Source organism: Homarus americanus, unplaced genomic scaffold (assembly GCF_018991925.1).
Source record: "Homarus americanus isolate GMGI-L3 unplaced genomic scaffold, GMGI_Hamer_2.0 scaffold19117, whole genome shotgun sequence".
Classification (NCBI taxonomy): Eukaryota; Metazoa; Arthropoda; class Malacostraca; order Decapoda; family Nephropidae; genus Homarus; species Homarus americanus.
In genome coordinates, this window is record NW_024754704.1 from 6,660,212 (window position 1) to 6,684,788 (window position 24,577).

General features: G+C 37.3%; 1 protein-coding gene across 6 annotated transcripts in view; it reads left to right on the plus strand.

Annotated features, from left to right (window-relative positions):
* LOC121855925 (DNA-directed DNA/RNA polymerase mu-like) overlaps window positions 1–24,577 on the plus strand; it is a 171,495-nt gene that overhangs the window by 40,667 nt on the left and 106,251 nt on the right. For all 6 annotated transcript variants that reach the window (XM_042351129.1, XM_042351128.1, XM_042351127.1 and 3 more), the window contains one exon: window positions 13,325–13,539. In XM_042351129.1, coding sequence (XP_042207063.1) covers window positions 13,325–13,539 — 215 coding nt within the window. The remainder of the gene's footprint in view (window positions 1–13,324; window positions 13,540–24,577) is intronic.

The following is a 24,577-nucleotide window of genomic DNA, read 5'->3' on the forward strand; positions in this document are numbered from 1 at the left end:
GCATTATTTGATTTTAGTCATTTAAGCTTTTATTTTAATTTGGTGACATGTGACCTAAGCTGTTGCATCACCAGGGATGTAATTATCACAATCAACTAATTAATCAATACATACAAAAAAATATCACAAATTTTAATTTATTTGCTGTTTGCTACCACCAAGCGACAAGTGTGGGTACACAGTATACCCACGCTGTGAGACTCTGTTTATATCTCCCAGTGTGTAGACTTGATCAAAAGTTCCCGGACCGGCTTCATAAAATCTTTATTTCTCAAGATATTACAGTGAAACTTTAGTTATCCTCAAAATATTTTCCAGAGGCCTCAATGCAGTGCTGAATCCACACCTCCCATTTCTGTAGGGATGTAATTTCTCCATTTTTTTCTGGTTTTCCATTATGTTTTGATCATAGATCCATTAATTTTTTTTTGGGGGGGGGATGTCCATGACCAGAGGAATGCCAGCTATTTTAAAGGGAATTACAAACGGAAATTTTGTCAGTACGTAGCATGATCACAAACGTCAGGACTCGAAAATACGTAATTTGAAAAATATTTTATACGATTGCGGCGGTCGTATGTCCGGGTGGTCGTAAGTCGAGTATGTCGTAAGTCGAGGAGGACCTGTATCATGGAACATGCTTAGTTTTCTTATTTTAGTACTACATATGCTATTGAAACCCCAGTTGCTGGTGCATTAGAGATAAATCCCTTTGGTAAGTACAATACAGTGCAAAAATGCTTACCTTTTGGTTTAGCTTCTCTCAATAATGGTGTACAAATAAAAATATTAAACAAATTCAAGTTTAGCAGTAACAACTAAAATTTGTAAATGAATTATTAAGACTACAGTATTAGGGTGTGTCATACGGAGGCGAATTTTTTTTTTTTGAGTTTGAAAAATCGGCCCATGGTATTAATGATGTAGTTCTATGTGCAGAATCATGTGATATCTTCAGATTTGAAAAGTTTTCATTTTTTGCTAGGTAAATTTTAACTTGAAATCTTATGAAAATTCAGTTTTCCCACCCTTTTACCAACACCACTAAATAGCTTATTTAAAGTAAAGTAAATGTATCAGGTTAATTTATTAGGATGAAAATGATCCAAAATAGTGAAACGAATGATCTTGACATATTTATTAAATTTAATATTCCTTTAGAAAACAAAATCATCAAATACAAAAACCGGTTTTACTACTACGACCTGGTGTTGCTGCACACCATAGAGAACATGTCTTTCTTGCTTCTGTTTCTACTCATCACCTCCCTGCTGACCACCTTAGCTCGGATGTAGCCTTCCCTCCTCTCCTGGCTGTACACGTGACTGCTGGCCTCGCTCACTTGCTGTACACAACGCTCTCTACTCTGGGTGTGCGAAAAGCTGGGTGGCAGGGACATGCATGGGGCTGTCCAGGAAAGCTCTGACTTGAACATTGGTGAGGCTGCAGTAAGAGGGCTCACTGCCAGCCTGATGTTATCCAGATCTATGAGATCAGTGAGGTCTTGGCACCTAGATTGACTTCAGGAGTCTTCCTGACCCTGGAAGGAATCAAGCTACCAACTGATTCGTCATGCCCAGATCCCTCTCATAAGTCTCATATCCAAGATCTTTTGACTGCCACTCTTCTCTCCCTCCTCATCCTGGCTGCAGAGCATTGTCTGCAGAACTGCCTCGATGAGCATACTAGAAGATCTCTCTCACAGTTCGCTCCACAATCTGAACAACCTTCCTGGCTGACTCTCAGGAGCTCAAGCTGGAAGAGAACATGCTCGACCTTCGGAGAACAACGCATGACTTCCTGACCTTGCGTTGAACCACCTGGCAAGTAGACACTCACGTATGTAAATTGGACAATAAGTCTCAGGTTGTGAAGCTGGCTCCTTCTCAGCTTCTATGTGATGAGCTTACCCAAATTCTGCAGAGCCTGAGAGCCGCCGTGAGCCACCCAGAATGTGAGACTGACCTATCTGCAGGTAAGCAAGTCTACTGTGTAAGTACGACACCAGTTTTGATGGCACTGCAAATCATGTAACCATATAGTACTGGTCAGTACTCAGGTCGCCAATGACAGTATGTGCAAGCTCAACCAGTGGAGGGCCAACTGTGATTTTTTCTAAAGCTCGATATAATTTTTAACTCAGTGGCAGAGTCCAGCATCTTGCCAAGAGGACCAGACCATCTGTTGCTTGAAAGCCGCCTTGCCATCTGCAGCTCCTGGATCAGATGTCTGAGTGGTAACTCGCTGGTGTGGGAGGTTAAACACCCAGACCAGCTTCCTCCCACCTTCCGCCATTCACTGTGGCGACCCCCTTGCCACTCCTGTGTTCGTGTTGGTGCTGTCCTCCAATGACCTGCAGGGTCTGGTCTACACCTCTCTCTGAGCCAGTTCACAATGTTATCTGCCACTATCTCAGCTGGTTTCCTGATGTCATTCCTTTTCTGAGAAATGCCACAAATACTTCCCTCCCGGTTCACTGCAGCAGGAGTAGTGTTCCTCCCTTCACCATGGCAGGGAACAACTTGTCAGAATCTCCAACTTTCGCGAACACTTTAGTGTCATCCCTTCTCCCATCAAAGAACAAACAATTGATTCCATTTTTCTTATCCCCTTATCAAACTCCCTCTTCTAGGTTACTGACAGTTTCTCCTGAGCTCTCTTACTTTTGTTATGATCTATCACCAGGTGAACATCATCAGGTGTTATCAAACCACCACAACTCCAGGCAGCTGTTGCTATTCTGCAGTTTCTTCTGAGACCAGTGTGGTGTCGCGATGCTGGCTGTAGAGCTAAGTGCTCGATATCTTTCCTATTTCGGAATCTTATGCCTGGAAGGTTTGGGATCAGCTATTTTCTGCTAGGACAAAGTCACCATTCTCCTGGTCAGCACTGATCAGCCATGGGGAAGCTATTAAACTCTGAATCAGCTTGACTCCAATCATCGCCTTTTTTACTCACCCTGCCTTCGTCTTTTCCTCGCAATCCTTTCTCCTCTTTCTGTCTCTCTGTGGCAGCCTGTCTCTTGGACTGGAATATCTTTGCTAGAAATCATGAGAGCCCCTATACTGCCAGTCTTTTCTCTCTGTGCTTAGACAAATGCCAGTTCTATCACAGGAATCTTCAGTTCACGCTAGTAAAATACAGGAGATGTGGGCCTCGGATTTACAGTCACGACGATCCAAACTCAGGACAGAGAACAATTGGGCACTTGCAAGTAATTATGTCAAATAACTGGTCCAGTTGCTTCAAGTGCTGTCCTTAACTGCAAGTTTTCCTCTCCCAAGAGAGAGACATCTCTGCCTTTTCCCAACTGGCTAGCAGTCTCTACCAATCTTCTTCCCGACTTGCTATGACTGAGGCTTGAACTGAAATGCTAGCCAGAGTGTACTGCGCCAAGACAGCCGGGTCATGCTCACTGGCAATGTCTTTGTTTGGGGAAAGTTCTGGTTCTTTTCACTGATTTGCCTGATTAAAACACCGTGATTCTCAAAGCATCTCAATGTAGGCAACTCCACTTCAGGAGCTTCTCTCCCAGACCCAAGATAGTGACTGAGATGGCTGGATTTTTGGTTCCTCGCCCCACACAAGCAGCCATTGCAAATATTATCAACTTATAAATGCATCAGAATCTGAAACAGAAAAATATTGTTAGTTGGGTTGTTAAAGAATGAAGTCAGAAAGCAATGTTCACTATTTAATTATTGTAATGCACTCAATGCAGTTGTATCGCTAGATTTTCTTTTGATACCCCACGCTGTAAATTTACCTAGCAAAAGGTTGCAAAATATTGAAACTGAAATTATTTTCTGTTTATATACACTAAAATCTACCAAAAAAGTGATGGGCCATTAGTTTTAGCTATTCTTCCCTCCTATGACACACCCTACTACAGTATACTGTACTGTATATGCATGAAAAATATTGTTGCAATAAACATACATGTTTGATTTTGGGTACTGTTATTTTTTAACTATTAGGCACTCATGAAATGAATAACAATGTGAGATATTAAGTTAAATTAAGTCCTCGTTGGTGAGGCTGGAGAGCACCTTCTGTTATGTGTCCTGGATCTCCATTCTGTCCATGAACATCTTCCCCTTGAGGTTCTCTTGAACTTCGGAAACGGGGGGCGAGATCTGGAGTGTAGAGGGTGGGGGACCACTGGGATGCTGTGTTTCACCAGAAAAACATTCACAGATAGGGCAGTGTGCATAGGTGCACTGTCCTGGTGAAACAGCCAATTGCTGGTCGTCAGTCAGAATCTGGTTAACATTTCCACCCCATGATCCTCATGGACAAGTTGGTAATTTTTCTGGACATTTTCATCATTTCTCAGTGTAAGGCTGCTTAAAGAGCCTGTAAAGGAATTACGATATACAGTATACAAAACTTGATGTTTTATGGAGGTTTAAACCAGGAGAAAAACTTGCCAGAATGCACAAACATTAGGGCTTGTTATGGTCCCAGTAACTCCCATTGCAGCACCTCACCTCATGCAGCATTCAATATTATTTGTGATGAGTGAAATTCAAGTGTTTTGTGTATTTATTATCATATTACAGTGCACCCTCGTTTTTTGCAGATTTTTTATTTGCAGTTTTGATTATTCGTGGATTTTCATAAGAAATATACAGTATTTTCATTGCAACAGGTATTACTGATTTCATATGCGGTTGAATTGCACACGCGAACGAGTTTCCGCAAGAAATTGCCAGGTGTCAGTACCACAGAGCACAGCTTCCCACCTCTCCTCTCTCTCACTTGTGTCCCCCACCATAATGTGTATACATCTCGCTGTGACCTGTGTGTTTTGTGCTCGAAAATCCTATCATGGCCCTAAAACATCCTTACGAAGATGGTGACAAGGGCGATAGTGCACCAAAGAAGCCTAAGAGAGATAGACAAGTGCTGACTTAGTTGAGAAAGTTGAAATGATAAAGAAACTACAGAGTAGCATGTGCTAGGGCATATGGGGTGAATGAATCAACAGTTAACAACAATCATCATCAATAAGGATTCATCATCGTTATTTATTCATTCATTCATTCATCTATCCATCATCATCATCATTCATTCATTCATTCATTCTCATCAATCATTCATCCATCCATCCATCATCATTCATTCATCCATCATCATTCATTCATTCATCAATCCATCCATCCATCCATCCATCCATCCATCCATCCATCATCATCATCATCATCATCATCATTCATTCATGCATCATCATCATTCATTCATTCATTCATTCATTCTTTCTCATCATTCATTCATTCATCAATCCATCCATCCATCATCATCAATCATTCATTCATCCATCATCATCATTCATTCATCCATCATCATCATCATCATCAATCATTCATTCATCCATCATCATCATCATTCATTCATTCATTCATTCATTCTCATCAATCATTCATTCATCCATCATCATCATCAATCATTCATTCATCCATCATCATCATTCATTCATTCATTCATTCATTCATTCTCATCAATCATTCATTCATCTATCCATCCACCCATCCATCATCATCATCATTCATTCATTCATCCATCATCATCATCATTCATTCTCATCATTCATTCATTCATCATCATCAATCATTCATTCATCCATCATCAATCATTCATTCATCCATCATCATTCATTCATTCATTCATTCATTATCATCAATCATTCATTCATTCATCCATCCATCCATCCATCATCATTCATTCATTCATTCATTCATCCATCATCATCATTCATTCATTCATTCATTCATTCTCATCATTCATTCATCCATCATCATTCATTCATTCATTCATTCATCCATCCATCCATCCATCATCATTCATTCATTCATTCATTCATTCATTCTCATCAATCATTCATTCATTCATTCTCATCAATCATTCATTCATCCCTCCATCCATCCACCCATCATCATCATCATTCATTCATTCATTCATTCATTCTCATCAATCATTCATTCATCCATCATCATTCATTCATTCATCCATCCATCCATCCATCCATCCATCCATCATCATCATCATCATTCATTCATTCATTCATTCATTCACATCATTCATTCATTCATTCGCATCATTTCATTCTTCATCAATCATCCATCCATCCATCATGTCATCATTGTTCATCATCCATCCTCATCATTTATCAATCATTTATTACTTCATGTCATTTAAAACTGTTCATTTCTCATCAATCATTGTTCATCCATCATCTGTCTTCAATCATTCATTTCATCCATCATCATCATTCATTCGTTATTCCATTTCATCATCAATTCATTTCATCTCTCCATCCATCATCTATCTTCATTCATTCATTTCATCATCATCATTTCAATCTCTCATCATTCCATTTCGTGTCATCATCAATCATTCATTTATCCATACTTATTCATTCCCCATTCTCCATCATCATTTCATTTCAAAACATTTCGTTGTTTTCATTCTCATCAATCGTTGTTCATCCATCCATCCATCCATCCATCATCCATTCATTTCCATTTCGACTTATCCATCATCTATCGGCAAACATTTCATTTCATTTCGTATTTCCATCATTCATTTGTCATCATCATTCCATTCATCATCCATCCAAATGCATCATTCATTTCATTTCATTCATTCCTTCTCTTCGTCATTTCGTTCATTCATTCTCATCAATCGCCATTTCATCCATCGTCCATCCATCATCATCATTTCATTCGTTCATTTCATTCGTTTCGACCTAATAATCATTTCATTCCTTCTTCAAAATAATGCATCATCCCATCATCAATTTAATTTCCATCCATCCATGTTCGTCATCCGTTTCATCCATCAATCCATCATCCATCTTCCGTATTCATCATCATCATCATTCATTCATTCATTCATTCATTCTCATCATTCATTCATTCATCAATCCATCCATCCATCCATCCATCATCATCATAATCATCAATCATTCATTCATTCATTCTCATCATTCATTCATTCATTCATTCATTCTCATCATTCATTCATTCATCAATCCATCCATCAATCATCATCATCATCATCATCATCATCATCATTCATTCATCCATCATCATCATCATAATCATCAATCAATCATTCATTCATTCTCATCATTCATTCATTCATTCATTCTCATCATTCATCCATCCATCCATCCATCCATCAATCATCATCATCATCATCATTCATTCATCCATCATCATCATCATCATTCATTCATTCATTCATTCTCATCATTCATTCATCAATCCATCCATCCATCCATCCATCGTATCATCATCATCACATCATCATCGCCGTCAATCTCATTCATTCATTTCTTATCCCATCATCCATCATCATCATTCATTCATTTCGTTTCCATTTCTCATCATTTCATTTCATTCATTTCATTCTCATCATTCATTCATTTCGATGTGATCCATCCATCCATCCATCCATCCATCCATCATCATCATCATCATCATCGTCAATCATTCATTCATTCATTCTCATCATTCATTCATTCATCAATCCATCAATCCATCCATCATCATCATCATCATCGTCAATCATTCATTCATCCATCATCATCATTCATTCATTCATTCATTCTCATCAATCATTCATTCATCCATCATCATTCATTCATTCATTCATTCTCATCAATCATTCATTCATCTATCCATCCACCCATCCATCATCATCATTCATTCATTCATTCATCCATCCATCATCATCATTCATTCTCATCATTCATTCATTCATCATCATCACCATCATTCATTCATTCATTCATCCATCATCATCATTCATTCTCATCATTCATTCATTCATTCTCATCATTCATTCATTCATTCATCAATCCATCCATCCATCCATCATCATCATCATCATCATCATCATCATCATCATTCATTCATTCATTCATTCATTCATCCATCATCATCATCATCATCATTCATTCTCATCAATCATTCATCCATTCATCCATCCATCCATCCATCCATCATCATCATCATTCATTCATTCATTCATCCATCATCATTCATTCATTCGTTCATTCATTCATTCTCATCATTCATTCATTCATTCATTCATCCATCCATCCATCATCATCATTCATTCATTCATTCATTCATTCAACCATCCATCATCATCATCGTCATTCATTCATTCATATCAATCATTCATTCATCATCATCATCATCATCATCATTCATTCATTCATTCATTTATTCTCATCAATCATTCATTCATCTATCTATCCATCCATCATCATCATCATCATCATCATCATCATTCATTCATTCATTCATTCATTCATTCATTCATTCATCCATCATCATCATCATTCATTCTCATCAATCATTCATCCATTCATCCATCCATCCATCCATCCATCCATCATCATCATCATCATCATTCATTCATTCATCCATCATCATTCATTCATTCGTTCATTCATTCATTCTCATCATTCATCCATCATCATCATTCATTCATTCATTCATCCATCCATCCATCCATCATCATCATTCATTCATTCATTCATTCATTCATTCAACCATCCATCATCATCGTCATTCATTCATTCATATCAATCATTCATTCATTCATCATCATCATCATCATCATCATCATCATCATCATCATCATCATCATCATCATTCATTCATTCATCCATCCATCCATCCATCCATCCATCCATCCATCATCATCATCATCATTCATTCATTCTCATCAATCATTCATTCATTCATCATCATCATCATTCATTCATTCATTTTCATCAATCATTCATTCATCATCATCACCATTCATTCATTCTCATCATTCATTCATTCATCCATCATCATCATCCATTCATTATCATCATCATTCATTCATTCATTCATTCATTCGCATCAATCATTCATTCATCATCATCATCATCATTCATTCATTCATTCATTCATTCATTCATCCATCATCATCCATTCATTATCATCATCATTCATTCATTCATTCATTCATTCTCATCAATCTTTCGGTCATTCATCATCATCATCATCATCATCATTCATTCATTCATTCATTCATTCATTCTCATCAATCATTCTCATCAATCATTCATTCATTCATCATCATCATCATTCATTCATTCATTCATTCATTCATCATCATCATCATTCATTCATTCATTCATTCATTCATTCTCATCAATCATTCTCATCAATTATTCATCATCATCATCATCATTCATTCATTCATTCATTCATTCTTTCTCATCAATCACCATTCATTCATTCATTTATCATCATTCATTCATTCATTCATTCATTCTCATTCATTCATTCATTCATTCTCATCAATCATCATCATTCATTCATTCATTCATTCATTCATTTATTCTCATCAATCATTCATTCATCATCATTCTCATCAATCATTCATTCATTCATTCATTATCATCATCATTCATTAATTCATTCATTCATTCTCATCAATCATCATCATTCATTCATTCATTCTCATTAATCATTCATTCATTCATTCATTCTCATCAATCATCATCATTCATTCATTCATTCTCATTAATCATCATCATTCATTCATTCATCATCATCATCATTCATTCATTCATTCATTCTCATCAATCATTTCATCATCATCATTCATTCATTCATTCATTCATTCTCATTAATCATTCATTCATTCTCATCAATCATCATCATTCATTCATTCATTCTCATTAATCATCATCATTCATTCATTCATTCATCATCATCATTCATTCATTCATTCTCATCAATCATTTCATCATCATCATCATCACCATTCATTCATTCTCATCAATCATTTCATCATCATCATCATCATCATCACCATTCATTCATTCTCATCAATCATTTCATCATCATCATTCATTCATTCATTCATTCATTCATCCATCATCATCCATTCATTATCATCATCATTCATTCATTCATTCATTCATTCTCATCAATCTTTCAGTCATTCATCATCATCATCATCATCATCATCATTCATTCATTCATTCATTCTCATCAATCATTCTCATCAATCATTCATTCATTCATCATCATCATCATCATTCATTCATTCATTCATTCATTCATCATCATCATCATCATCATCATCATTCATTCATTCATTCATTCATTCATTCTCATCAATTATTCATCATCATCATCATCATTCATTCATTCATTCATTCATTCTTTCTCATCAATCACCATTCATTCATTCATTCATTCATCATCATTCATTCATTCATTCATTCATTCTCATTCATTCATTCATTCATTCTCATCAATCATCATCATTCATTCATTCATTCATTTATTCTCATCAATCATTCATTCATCATCATTCTCATCAATCATTCATTCATTCATTCATTATCATCATCATTCATTAATTCATTCATTCATTCTCATCAATCATCATCATTCATTCATTCATTCTCATTAATCATTCATTCATTCATTCATTCTCATCAATCATCATCATTCATTCATTCATTCTCATTAATCATCATCATTCATTCATTCATCATCATCATCATCATTCATTCATTCATTCTCATCAATCATTTCATCATCATCATCATTCATTCATTCATTCATTCATTCTCATTAATCATTCATTCATTCATTCATTCATTCTCATCAATCATCATCATTCATTCATTCATTCTCATTAATCATCATCATTCATTCATTCATCATCATCATTCATTCATTCATTCTCATCAATCATTTCATCATCATCATCATCATCATCACCATTCATTCATTCTCATCAATCATTTCATCATCATCATTCATTCATTCATTCATTCATTCATCATCATCACCATTCATTCATTCATTCTCATCAATCATTTCATCATCATCATTCATTCATTCATTCATTCATTCATTCATTCATTCATCATCACCATTCATTCATTCATTCTCATCAATCATTTCATCATCATCATCATTCATTCATTCATTCATTCATTCATTCATTCATCATCATCACCATTCATTCATTCTCATCAATCATTTCATCATCATTCATTCATTCATTCATTCATTCATTCTCATTCATTCATCCATCATCATTCATTCATTCATTCATTCATTCATCCATCCATCCATCCATCCATCCATCCATCCATCCATCCATCCATCTTCATCATTCATTCATTCATTCATTCATTCATTACCATTCATTCATTCATTCTCATCAATCATTTCATCATCATCATCATCATCATTCATTCATTCATTCATTCATTCATTCATTCATTCATCATCATCACCATTCATTCATTCTCATCAATCATTTCATCATCATTCATTCATTCATTCATTCATTCATTCTCATTCATTCATCCATCATCATTCATTCATTCATTCATCCATCCATCCATCCATCCATCCATCCATCCATCCATCCATCTTCATCATTCATTCATTCATTCATTCATTCATTACCATTCATTCATTCATTCTCATCAATCATTTCATCATCATCATCATCATTCATTCATTCATTCATTCATTCATTCATCATCATCACCATTCATTCATTCTCATCAATCATTTCATCATCATCCTCATTCATTCATTCATCAACATCATTACCATTCATTCATTCTCATCAATCATTTCATCATCATCATTCATTCATTCATTCATTCATTCATTCATTCATCATCACCATTCATTCATTCTCATCAATCATTTCATCATCATCATCATTCATTCATTCATCAACATCATTACCATTCATTCATTCTCATTCATTCATTCATTCATTCATTCATTCATCATCATCATCACCACCATTCATTCATTCTCATCAATCATTTCATCATCATCATCATTCATTCATTCATCAACATCATTACCATTCATTCATCCTCATTCATTCATTCATTCATTCATTCATCATCATCATCATCATCATCATCATCATCATCATCATCATCGTAACTGGGTTGGTCAATACAGTATTCCATGTGCGTTGTATTTTTTTAGGTACATAATATATAAAGTAATTATTTTGTCCTTACATGTTATTTAATTATATTATGAGAGGGAGAGAGGTTTTATGATCACCAGAAACACGTTTAGGGCCTTTAAATTGATTAGGGATAGGTTATAATATTGAATATTACATGGTAAATGATAATTCGGAAAAGTGTATTCGCCATTTTGCTCTTTCGCTGTAATATCAGAAACGTAACCCCCGTGAAAAACGAGGCACCTTTGTGCATTGTATATCATAAAATAAATCAATGTACATGTTTAAAAATGTAATTTTGATTCATAAGATGTGCTTGTATTACTTTTTTTTGCTGAAAAAGTTTCTTTAGGAATGCATCTCGAATTATATAATGAAAGTCAGTGGAAAAATGTGGTTGACGTCAAGGAATTTCACATTACGGTTAACTTTTCAAGGATGCAACAAGCTATCTCGCAGGGCACCTCATCCTGAGTTTTTCCCTACTTCCCAGTGAGTCATGCTATTGCTAAACCAAATTTTGACCCAATATTAAGTGAGAAAAGGTGTCAAATTATTTTGATTGCTAAATAGAATTAACTTTAAGTGAATTAACACTAAATGAGGGATACCTGTATGAGTCTATTCAATTTGGAATCAGCCTGCACACTTTATTTTGTTATATGGAATGACTTCTGTATACTGAACTTAGGTAAAGCGAGGGATACCTCTGAGTCTTCACCTCTCAACTTGCATAATATTTACTTGATTGTTGTTGTTCAATGTTTAATTTAATTTTAATATTAATACAGTACAGTATGTTGGAAAATTCCTAGTCCAGTAACTTAGTGCCCCATTGTACAGAACTAAGCAAAATATGCAGTATAATTTTTTTTTATTGTATCCCAACTTCTTTTGATAGAAAAAATAAAACTCTGATTTGCAAGTTGAAAAGTTATGCCCTCTAGAAATATGTACAGTACAGGTAGTTAGAAGAAAACCTTAATACCTGTACAAATTTTGTTTGATGTCTGTTGATTGAACTTTGTATTCACAGTAAATTGATGTCAATCTGTGTGGAGGCTAAGGATTTACTTTGTGTACTGTGTATGAGTGTTGAGGATATGAAATGTGGATTTGGAATATCATTGTTTGGCTTGTCCAAGGTTCATAATTTTCTACACATCTTGCAACACACTCCTTTACTGTTTTGCAATCCACACACACATATGCGCACACGCACACACACACACACACACACTAGATTGCATATACATCTTGAAGGTTTACAAAATTTTGAGTTTATTTTTTATTTTTTTTTTAGAAAGAAATCTCTCTTACCTGAAGAAGAGTTTACAATACCAGGATATTATGATTGGCTGTCTCAGAAGATGCAACAGCCACTGAAAGCTACCACTTTCCACATGGTGTCCCAAATCCAAGAGGAAAAATGTCACAGTGAAAGTTACTTGTCACATAATGATGAAGAACCCCTCAGGAATGACGCCCACACTGATGGCAGTGTTGCTTTCATGACAGGTAACTCTATCAGTTATTGTTGGTAATTGTTCATATTATACAGCAGTAGTCGACATGTTGCTAACCTCTTTTTGGAAGTTACCTGTAAACAGTAAACCAATGATGCGAATTGGCAAAACCTTAGTGCACTACTGTATACCTATACTGTGTATGAGAAACCTAAGTCACCAAAACTACTTACCTTCGTATGTGGAAGTTTGGAGCTTGATGAAGTGTACTGTACAGTAGGATGAAATCTCGTTATTGAAGCATTGGGGGATCATCAATGTTTTCAAGGAGTTTTATCTTTACAGTAATTAAATTTGGCATTAAAGTAAGACAACTGGGTATCCTTAACAGTTATATAAGGATTTATTTGCGATATATCAATATTAATCAAACAATATCTATGAGCCAATGAGCTGGAAGTACATTAACTGCAAAGGTTGGGGGACTTCTTAGCCTATTACCGTCAGCCCCCCCAAAAAATCCTATATGAAACAAGAATATGAGGAAAGAACAAAAATTGCCCAACATATACAGTGGTATCCCCGTTAGTCGGAACAATTGGTACAGAGTGAAGGTTACAAGTGTTCCCTGAAGAATGCAGTGATGGGTAGGGAAACACTGGGTAACACTGAAGTCCATTTATTTATGGATAAGAGAATTACAAGTGGTGACTAGCGTGTGCCAAGCACGGTTCACACAGTCAGACTGAGACTGCCTTGCCATATGGCAGCCTCGGGGCAATGTTGCCACATAACACGTGCAGTGTTGCCACGTAATTATATACATAGGTGCTACTCGGCACAGTAGCTTATATACAAGGTTGCTACTCGGCACAGTAGCTTAGATACATAACCTACACAGAGCACTTCCGAGGAAGAGAGATTTCCGCCTAACCGGACGACTTTCTCAAACCCGGAAAAATCCCCCATTCTCGGAAATATTTTCCATTACTGAAAAATTTATCCGAGTATCTAAACTATACATCTTGCACAGACAAACACTAGCCCACATCCTCAGAATGTTTCTGTAAGCTGGGAAGTTTTCAAAGAGTTTAAACTAAAATTCTATATGATATGGTTGTGAATGAAGCTGTGTTACAGCAAGGACTGGTAATTTCCACTCTCTTGGAGCTGTGGGGAATTAGTGGGTCTTGAGCAACTGAACTGAACTGACCTGACCTGACGCAATATCAGCTGGAGGTAGGGTGGGGTATTAGTGATCTCATATTACTGACCTTCTGATACAATGTCAGGTCACCCTTTGTCGGGTGGGGGTTTAGTGAGTCTGAGGGCCTGAAGATGTCTTGAATAAACATGAAAGCTAAAATACAGTATTTTTTATACATACACTTATCACATTATATCCCTTCAACATTATGGTACATAAGATTTTATAATATTGAGTGAGAAAGCAGAAAGGTGTGGGTAATTACTACAGCCTAATTAGAGAGACGGAGTGGAAAGTAGTGGTAACATGTGTGGGGTATGGGTTGTTTGTTCGGACTCAGGATGGGATGGAGAAAGGAAACCCACAATGTGCTCTCTGTATACATGTTGTATTGGATGTACAATGCAGCTTGGTGCTGGGAAGTGGCAGTGTGGTTACAAGCGTGATGTAGAGAGAGCTGGTTGGTGAGGATGCTCAGAGAAGGACAGCTTGTGGGTTGCCATGTTCGCCGGCAGGAGCGAGGGCCGCCAGGCAGCGGCGGAGGAGGTGGTGGTGTTGCTTGCTGCGGCTGTAGCTAGAAGAAGAGAGAGGTCACAACGAGGTCAGGTCTTTTATAGCGGAGGCAGGCGTGGGTGGCTCTGGTTGACCCAGACCACGAGGCATACATTGAGGAATTTGCGGGGTCGGCTACTCAGCGACAAACAGCGTTTGTAGGGGAGAAATCCACTATACAGTACTCCCTCTTTATCGACGGGGGTTACGTTCTGTAGACGGCCGTCGATAAAGAAACCGTCGATACCGTGATGGTTACGTAATTTTTCTAACTATTATTAGCATATGTTGAATAAATGTACCTTTAAGCATTAATGCGTTTCCTTTACACATAACCTTAAATAATAGTGTATAAATAATAATATAATAAGTGGACAAAAATACTAGCAAACTTACGATTTCATTTATTGAAGTGAACATCGGTCCTTACAGTAAACAATACAGTGTACCACCAGCAAAAGTTGAAAATCAAAGACTGTTGCCCACGCGGCTTGGCTGATGTCTGTGTTCAGGGAAGGCGGGCTGCGGGTAGACGCTAGTCACGCCACTAGTGCCGCCTAGCGGCGAAAGTACAAACAAGGCCCGCAGAGTTCAAATAAAGCCAAAATAAAAATCCGTCTAAATAATCTGTCGATAATCGAAACCGTCGATAAAAAATCCGTCGATAAAGAGGGAGTACTGTACATGCACCAGTGTTGCCAAGCGCTAAGCTCCTCAACAGCTGATCTTTTAATTCACCACCACGTAGTTTACCACACAAATTTATGTCATACAATATAGGGGTGTGTGGGTGGTGTTAGGGTGTCTGGGTGTGATGTTGTGGTATTAATTAATAAATAAGCAATATTGTATCGTCAATGACAGTCGTTTGATGAATAGTAGCGTACTACAATTGTCACTACTATTCATCAAACTACTGTACTGTCATTAACAACACAATATTGTTTATTTATTATTCATTAACTAATAACCTAAGACCACATCATACACACACACAACATCTAGTTTACAGTCTTTTGTGTGAGACACTGAGTTGAAGGAAGACAGGGAGGCACGGTGGGGGCTTCTTATGGTGTATGTTTTATCATGGTTAATATAAAATATTAAACACATTAAGCACAAACTATTATGGTAGACATATCTTTAATTAATTAATAAATAAAAAACAACAAAGGAAAACATGGAGGGGAGTAGGGGAGAGGCAGGAACCTTTTTGGGGGGTGTGCGGTCAGTTCCCTCCCTCCTCGAACCTCCAACACAAGAGGACCCGGGAACATGATGCAATATTTTGTCATTTTTCTATACATGTTATAGCGCAGTTCATATAAGGAACAATAATCATCCCATAGATTGGGAAAAAAGTTCTGGAGTGTATAAATCATCTTGGAAAGATTCTGGTTGAAGCAAGTTTGATTCAGGAAATGAATTTTATAAACTTAGTAATGGTCAGTACAAAACTGATAATATGTTACACAAATTATTTGTCAGTGACTCAAGGTTTAAAAATGCTTTGAAAGCATTTGAGGTAGATGTAGGATAGAAGATTAATGGAACTCATATCTTTGATCTCATTTGAGTTGACTAGTTACGTCGCCCATTCTTATAAGCTCCTCTTATGTTTGCGATGGTGGTGGTGTGTGGATTAGTGGATGTCATGTGTTTGACCTGACCTCATGTTTTGTAAGGTCAACCTGTGTACATAAGCGTCTCTCAGTCTGTCCTTGTAATTCAGTTGCCTCTGAAGATATCTTGAATAAAGACGAAAGCTAAGGTGCTCCATTTTTCCCCTTTTTCCTGTGTGATTTTATCAAGATGTTATAGCACAGTATTTAATATTTTATATTTTCAATGATAAAACATACATTATAAGTGGCTGATCCTACGAGAATATATACAGGTAATATAATAAATGTTGGAGGGTGTGTGGTGGAGGTGTGTAATGCTGTACAGTCGGCCCTTAACATACGCGGGGTTTAGGTAACAGAGATACCCGTGAATGTTAAAATCCGTGTACTATTGCTGCCCCCCGTGAAAAACCCTGGCCCCCCATGTCCTTATTTACCGTATATACCTGTGTGTAGTTCGAGTTTTTAAGACCAAATTATTCGGCAAAAAATTGGGGGTCGACCTCTAAACTGGTAATAGTTTTGTTAGGTTGAAAAATATTTACCATTAACTACCAGTAAACAATGGAAATGACACATCAACGCACACACCAGCTGTGAGTGTCGGTACAGTTGCCAGGGCAGATCTCTTGCGTCATCATAGCAAGCCCAAAGTAGCCAAATCCATGGTATGGTATGCACAGTTCGATGTAAAACATAAAGTATTAATTTTTTAAAGTTTATTTATAGATACTGTACATAAATTTTTGTTCATTACATTTGAAACATCAATCTTTGTTAATTAAATTTGAAACAAAGAAAACTATGATTCCGTATTTTCATTAAAATATTATATCACAAGTATATTTTACCTTAACTGTGACTGAATGAATATATTCTCAGAAATAAATATGGAAATGTAATATTTTGGCTGAAATGACGTACATATTACAGTGGAAAGTGGGATAAAATCATGACGAAAACAATGACTTTCGCTTTCTTTCGTTGTTCAAAAGATTTTACCGTAATCGCTTTTCGAATGGTTTTCAGTTAAAAAACTGTTGTACTGTATTACAATAATATTCTATCCTATCATTAGCCTCATAATCCCACAACTGAAAACCATTTGAGAAGCGATTACGGTAACATCTTTTGAACGAAAGAAAGCGAAAGTCATTGCTTTCGTCACAATTTTATCCCACTTTCCACTGTAATACGTACATCATTTCAGTAAAAATATTACATTTCCATATTCTCAGAAATAAATAGTAGTTGTGTTGAAATGTAATGTACAGTATTTAATATTAAAATGCAAAAAGAGCTATAAAAACAATTAATACTGTACACCCGTAATGTACTGGGTGGCATTTCCACTCGTCACCACTCCTCCTCGCTCTATCCATCCGCCTCCTCCACATCGTCACGACTGTTGTATTACAATAATATTCTATCCTAATTCATTTGAATAAATACTACGATACCATATTTCTGAATATTTTCATTAAAATCCTTCAAAATCATTTTCCTTGTCATCGTTTTCAGCTCCAAACAGGTCCTCACAGTCTTCTCCTTGAATAGGGCTAGAGGGTACGTGTTTTTCGAATCGTTTTCAGTTAAAAAAATGTTACATCACATGTATATTTTACCTAAACTGCACCTGAATGAATATATTCTCAGAAATAAATAGTAGTTCTGCTGAAACGTGATGTATTTCAATGTAAAATATGATAAAATACATGACGAAAACAAAAGACTTTACCTAACCTTCCGATGTTCAAGAGATGTTACTCGTTTTTTAATAGTTTTCGGTTAAAATACTGTTATACAGTGACCCCTCGGTTAACGAACTCAATCCGTTCCAGAAGGTCGTTCGTTAACCGAAACCATTGTTTCAATGGGTTTTTGGGTAATTGGTTCCAGCTCACCGAAAATTTCCTAAATTCAACAAAAATGGTAGAAAAGTTCACTTAATTTGAGGTGTGTATGTAGAAGGCTCCTGGATGATGGGGGTGGAGGAGAAGGAAGAAGAGAAGGCATTGGGGTGGAAGAGAAGTCACCCCATGGCGCCATTTCACCCATAAAATTTTAGCTCTCTTGGTGTAATTCAAGAATATTTTCTTTAAATCAACACTGCACTGCATTATATATTGTCAATATGTAAAATATATTTCAAAATGACCAATAATTTGCTTGGAAACACAGAAAAATAGCGTTTAGTTGAAGAGAGTCTCAAGCAAGATGTTACCTCCAGTGAAAACAGAGAGAGACTAACGCCTGTTTGCTGTTTTAAGAGGCTGGATGCCGCGCATTAAACTAGTCACTTTACCTTCAGTTATGTTCAATAATTGTTAAAATGACTAAAAAATTGAATATTAAACTTTTAAAATTATTGATATTTACTAAAATAGTAAGGAATTTAAGTCCTAGAACCGATTAATGTATTGGCGGACTGATATTAAAGCTGGTTGCCCGGTCAGTGCAAGCGAAAACATGTTGAGGTCGGTTCGTAAGAAATTCGTTAACCGAATTTTTGTTTGTTAACCGAATTGAAGATCCTTATGGAAGGCAGTTCGTTAACCGAAATTTCGTGAACCGAGGCGTCCGTTAAACGAGGGGTCACTGTATTCCAATGATATTCTATTCATACTGTGCTTGATATACTACATTCACTGAAATGTAATATTTTTGCTGAAATGACGTACGTATTACAGTGGAACGTGGGATAAAATCATGACGAAAACAATGACTTTCACTTTCTTTTGTTCAAAAGATGTTACTGTAATCGCTTTTCGAATGGTTTTCAGTTAAAAAAACTGTTGCATCACAAGTGAATTAGGATAGAATATTATTGTAATACAACAGTTTTTTAACTGAAAACCATTCGAAAAGCGATTACGGTAACATATTTTGAACGAAAGAAAGCGAAAGTCATTGCTTTCATCACTTTCCACTGTAATACGTACGTCATTTCTGCAAAAATATTACATTTCCATATTCTCAGAAATAAATAGTAGTTTTGCTGAAACGTAATGTATTTCAATGTAAATTAGGATAAACTACATGAAAACAAAAGACTTTACCTAACCTTCCGATGTTCAAGATATGTTACTCGTTTTTGTAATAGTTTTCGGTCAAAATACTGTTATATTACTGATATTCTATTCATACTGTGCTTGATATAATACATTCACGGAAATGTAATATTTTTGCAACTACAATGCTGATGTCAACACAAGCGTGGTTACAGCGAGACTGACTGAGTGAGGGAGAGCTATGCGTGTGTGTGTGAGGTTGCGGGAGCGGGCGGTGTCCCGTGTGAGGTGCCGTGCGTGAGTTGAATGGCGCGCGATTTGAATGTACAGTACTCCCTCTTTATCGACGGGGGTTACGTTCTGTAAACGGCCGTCGATAAAGAAACCGTCGATACCGTGATGGTTACGTAATTTTTCTAACTATTATTAGCATATGTTGAATAAATGTACCTTTAAGCATTAATGCGTTTCCTTTACACATAACCTTAAATAATAGTGTATAAATAATAATATAATAAGTGGACAAAAATACTAGCAAACTTACGATTTCATTTATTGAAGTGAACATCGGTCCTTACAGTAAACAATACAGTGTACAGTATATACAAGTGTGATGATTGAGGCTTATTAAAAGCCTGACCAGTCAGATGAGTCAAGGTCTGCATCTTCTTGAGGGGTGTGGGCAGGTACTGCGTCTTGTTGTTGTGAGGTGCCGGCAGCTTCTACGTCTTGTTGTTGTGAGGTGTCGGCAGGTTCGGCGATGGCAGGCACTCGGCGACTGAAGAAGTTGGTGATGGTGGTCTGTGCTTTCTTGCTTCTCATTTCCCTCTGCAGTTCTATATATGGCAACATAACATTTTCAATAGCTCTCTTTGCTTTAAGGGACCTATCAAGGGAGGGATCAATGTCATAGAGACGAGCAGAGAGGGCCTTACTCATTCTTATTACTTCACCAAGATTATCTAAAGTTAAGTTCTTATTTTCATCATCACTCACTTCATCTTCTGTTTCATCCTGCAGCTCCACTAATTGTTCTAGTTCATCACTTGTAAATGGATCCCCAACATTTCCCAATAACTCTTCTTGCACCTCTGCCGCTGTTAAGTCAGAGAACCCTTCACCTCCAACTTCATTTGCCATAGTTATTATGTTGCGTAACTGAGGCTCGGCTGTTGGGAACCCTGTGAATGTTGGGACAATTTCAGGCCACAATTTTTTCCAACATGATCGGACACAGTTCTGCGACAGTTCATTGTGGCTTTCAGCGATGAAGTTTATGCACTGTGCAATATCAAATTTCTTCCACATTTCTCTGGGTGTCACATCAGCATCCTTATCAAGGCACTCACGAATCATGCTGAAAGTCTTCTCTGCATATTTAGCCTTAAACACGACAATGACTCCCTGGTCCATTGGCTGGATGATGGAGGTGGTGTTTTTTGGCAGGAAAACCACCTCAATGTTGGGGTGGGTAGTCTTGAGTTCTTCAGAGTGGCCAGGGCAATTATCTAGATATAATACCACTTTGAACTCCATGCCAAGTTCATCCAGATAATTTTTCACCTCTCTAGCAAAGCAGTTTTTCAGCCAATCCACGCACAAATCAGATGTCATCCACGCTTTCTTGTTGTTCCTGTAGAAAACTGGTAGCAAGTTCATGTTTTTATTTTTGAGAGCCCGAGGTCGTGCGGCAGTGTATAACAACATGGGCTTAATCATATGCCCTGCCGCATTCCCACATAGCATCACTGTCACTCGGTCCTTCGCAACTTTAAATCCAGGGGCACTTTTTTCCTCTTTAGAGATGTAGGTTCGGCGTGGCATCTTCTTCCACCATAGGCCTGTCTCATCAGCATTAAAAACTTGTTCCGGCCTATAACCCTTTTGTGCTATGTGGTTAGCAAACTCTGCAGGGTATGCTTCCCCTGCCACAGTGTCTGCTGATGCTGCTTCGCCAGTCACTTTTATATTATGCAGCCCATAACGATGTCTGAATTTCTCGAACCATCCTTTGCTAGCTGCAAATTTTTTCAAATTGTCACCATCACCCTGATTATCACCATCACCCTGATTATCACCATCACCCTGATCATCACCATCACCATCACCAACCATGATCATCACCTTTAGAAAACTTATCATAAAGTTCCTTAGCTTTCTGCCTAATAAATTTCGAGTCAAGTGGTATGCGGCGGCGGTTTAGGTCCTCTATCCAAATGTTCAGTGCTTTTTCCATTTTAATGAGGGCATCATCACGCACATGGCTTGTCACTTTTGATGTCACTGGTGCACTTGAAGCTAAAGCGTGCTTCAGATCCTTTGCACGTCGTTTAATTCCACGCACACTGGATTCGTTGAGCCCAAAGTGGCGGCCAACAGCTGTATAGCTCATACCGCTGTCGAGTTGTTTCAGCACTTCATTCTTCTCATTCAGCGTCAGCACTCGTCTTGCCCTCTTAGGTGTAGATCCAGAGGGAGCAGCAGGTCGTTTGGGAGGCATGGTGATATAAGTTGATGTGATGAACCACCAGCAAAAGTTGAAAATCAAAGACTGTTGCCCACGCGGCTTGGCTGATGTTTGTGTTCAGGGAAGGCGGGCCGCGGGTAGACGCTAGTCACGCCACTAGTGCCGCCTAGCGGCGAAAGTACAAATAAGGCCCGCAGAGTTCAAATAAAGCCAAAATAAAAATCCGGCTAAATAATCCGTCGATAATCGAAACCGTCGATAAAAAATCCGTCGATAAAGAGGGAGTACTGTACTTCAATTACTTCAATGTACAGAATATTCCTCCGGCGGGGCAATCCGTGTATTTGCAAATCCGTGTATGCTAAACCCTCGTATGTTAAGGGCCTACTGTATTGGTATTAATAGTTAGGGCCCTTTTCTTGAAATTTATAAAATACATTACGTAATGAAAACGAATAGAAATTATAAATTTATAGATTTATAAATTGCAAATAGTTGGATGGTCCATTATTATTTCATAAATACTGTATATGTACGTATACAGCTCCTCCCCGACTTACGACGGGGTTAGGGACCCAAATCCAGGTCGTAAGTCGAAAATGCTTAAATAATACATAGAAAATCTAAATTGGGTGTCTCTTTTTCTTCTCAGCACCACAAAACTCTTACTTTTAAGCTTGCCAGCCATTTTAAAGTGAATTTCAAACAAAAATTTTGTCAGTACACAGAGCAATTACTGACGTTGGGACTCGAAAATACGTAATTTGACAAAATTTTGGCATAACTGAGGCGGTCGAATGTCCGGGTGGTCGTAAATCGAGTAGGTTGTCAGTCAGGGAGTAACTGTATTAAAAAAGTTCCCAAAAAATCTCTTGATTTTATACCGTATTACTCATTATCGAGTCATCCATCATGCCACAGGTTTCATGAACTATGTATACATGTACGTGTAGTGATCTCTTCTTGAGGGAGGGGTGCAGTCGGTATCTCCTGCCATATGGAAAGGACTGATTCACATCAGCTTCCAGTTGCCATTTAGTGATTTTTCCAAAGCAATTATCCATTAATATTTGGGATGAAATGAGCGGGTAATAAGGCTTATTGTATTGATTTTGTGTACATTAAAGTCTCGACTAACTATGCGAGGTCCTTCATATCAACACCCGAGGACGAGTTACTGCACCATGTGATCTCCACACCACCCGGTGTCTCTATGACTATGCGAGGTACTTCATATCAACACCCGAGGACGAGTTACTGCACCAAGTGAACACCACACCACCCAGTGTCCCCATGACCACGTGAGGTCATTCATATCAACACCCGAGGACGAGTTACTGCACCACCTGGTGTCCCCGTGACCACGTGAGGTCCTTCATAGCAAATATTTTATCCTTTGTGCAGAATATATGAAGTTTACATTCACAATATTCCCTGACCTGCAAGGAATCCAGAAATGTCAATTATATTATCCTAACTTTAGTCTGAGTTATTATTTATTACTAAAAATGTAAATACAGTAGTACCCCGCTTAACGCGGTCAATAAAACCCACAGGGTACCGTGTTAAGTGAAAACCGCGCTAAGTGAACAACAGAACATGTGGGATTAATTCCAATAGAAACTGGCCCGATCCCCAAACTCCACTTTTTCCGACACAATACCTATGTTCTAGTAAAAATAACATCTTAATTTTATGATGGTACATGCACACAATTAATACTTAAGAGAAATAGAGAAATACAGTCGCCAAGTTAATGTCCATTCAAATAATGGACTCAACTCCCTCCCCCTCTTCTCACACTACACTGCTGGCTCTTCCCTCTCTGAGAAATTTTTGGGGGAAAACCACTAAATTTTAATAAATAATACCTCAAACTAAAGTTAGGATAATACAATTGACATTGCTGGATTCCTTGTAAGACCAGGAATATTTTGAATACAAATGTCATATATTTTGCACAAAAAATAACATATTTACTCAGAGTAAACATTATATCTAAAATTTGTATGTCTAATGCAAAATCTATGATGTTTATATTCAAAATGATCATCATATTGTAAGAATTCCAGCAATGTAAATTATATTCTGGCCGGGTAATTTGTATGAATTTTATGAGCTAAAACAGGCAGTCAGGCAGGGTGGCAGGTGGGGGGTGGGGCGAATCTAAAAATAGCTCTCGAGCCGGACACTCACCTTGTATACGTGGAAAAAACCCGCGTTAAGTG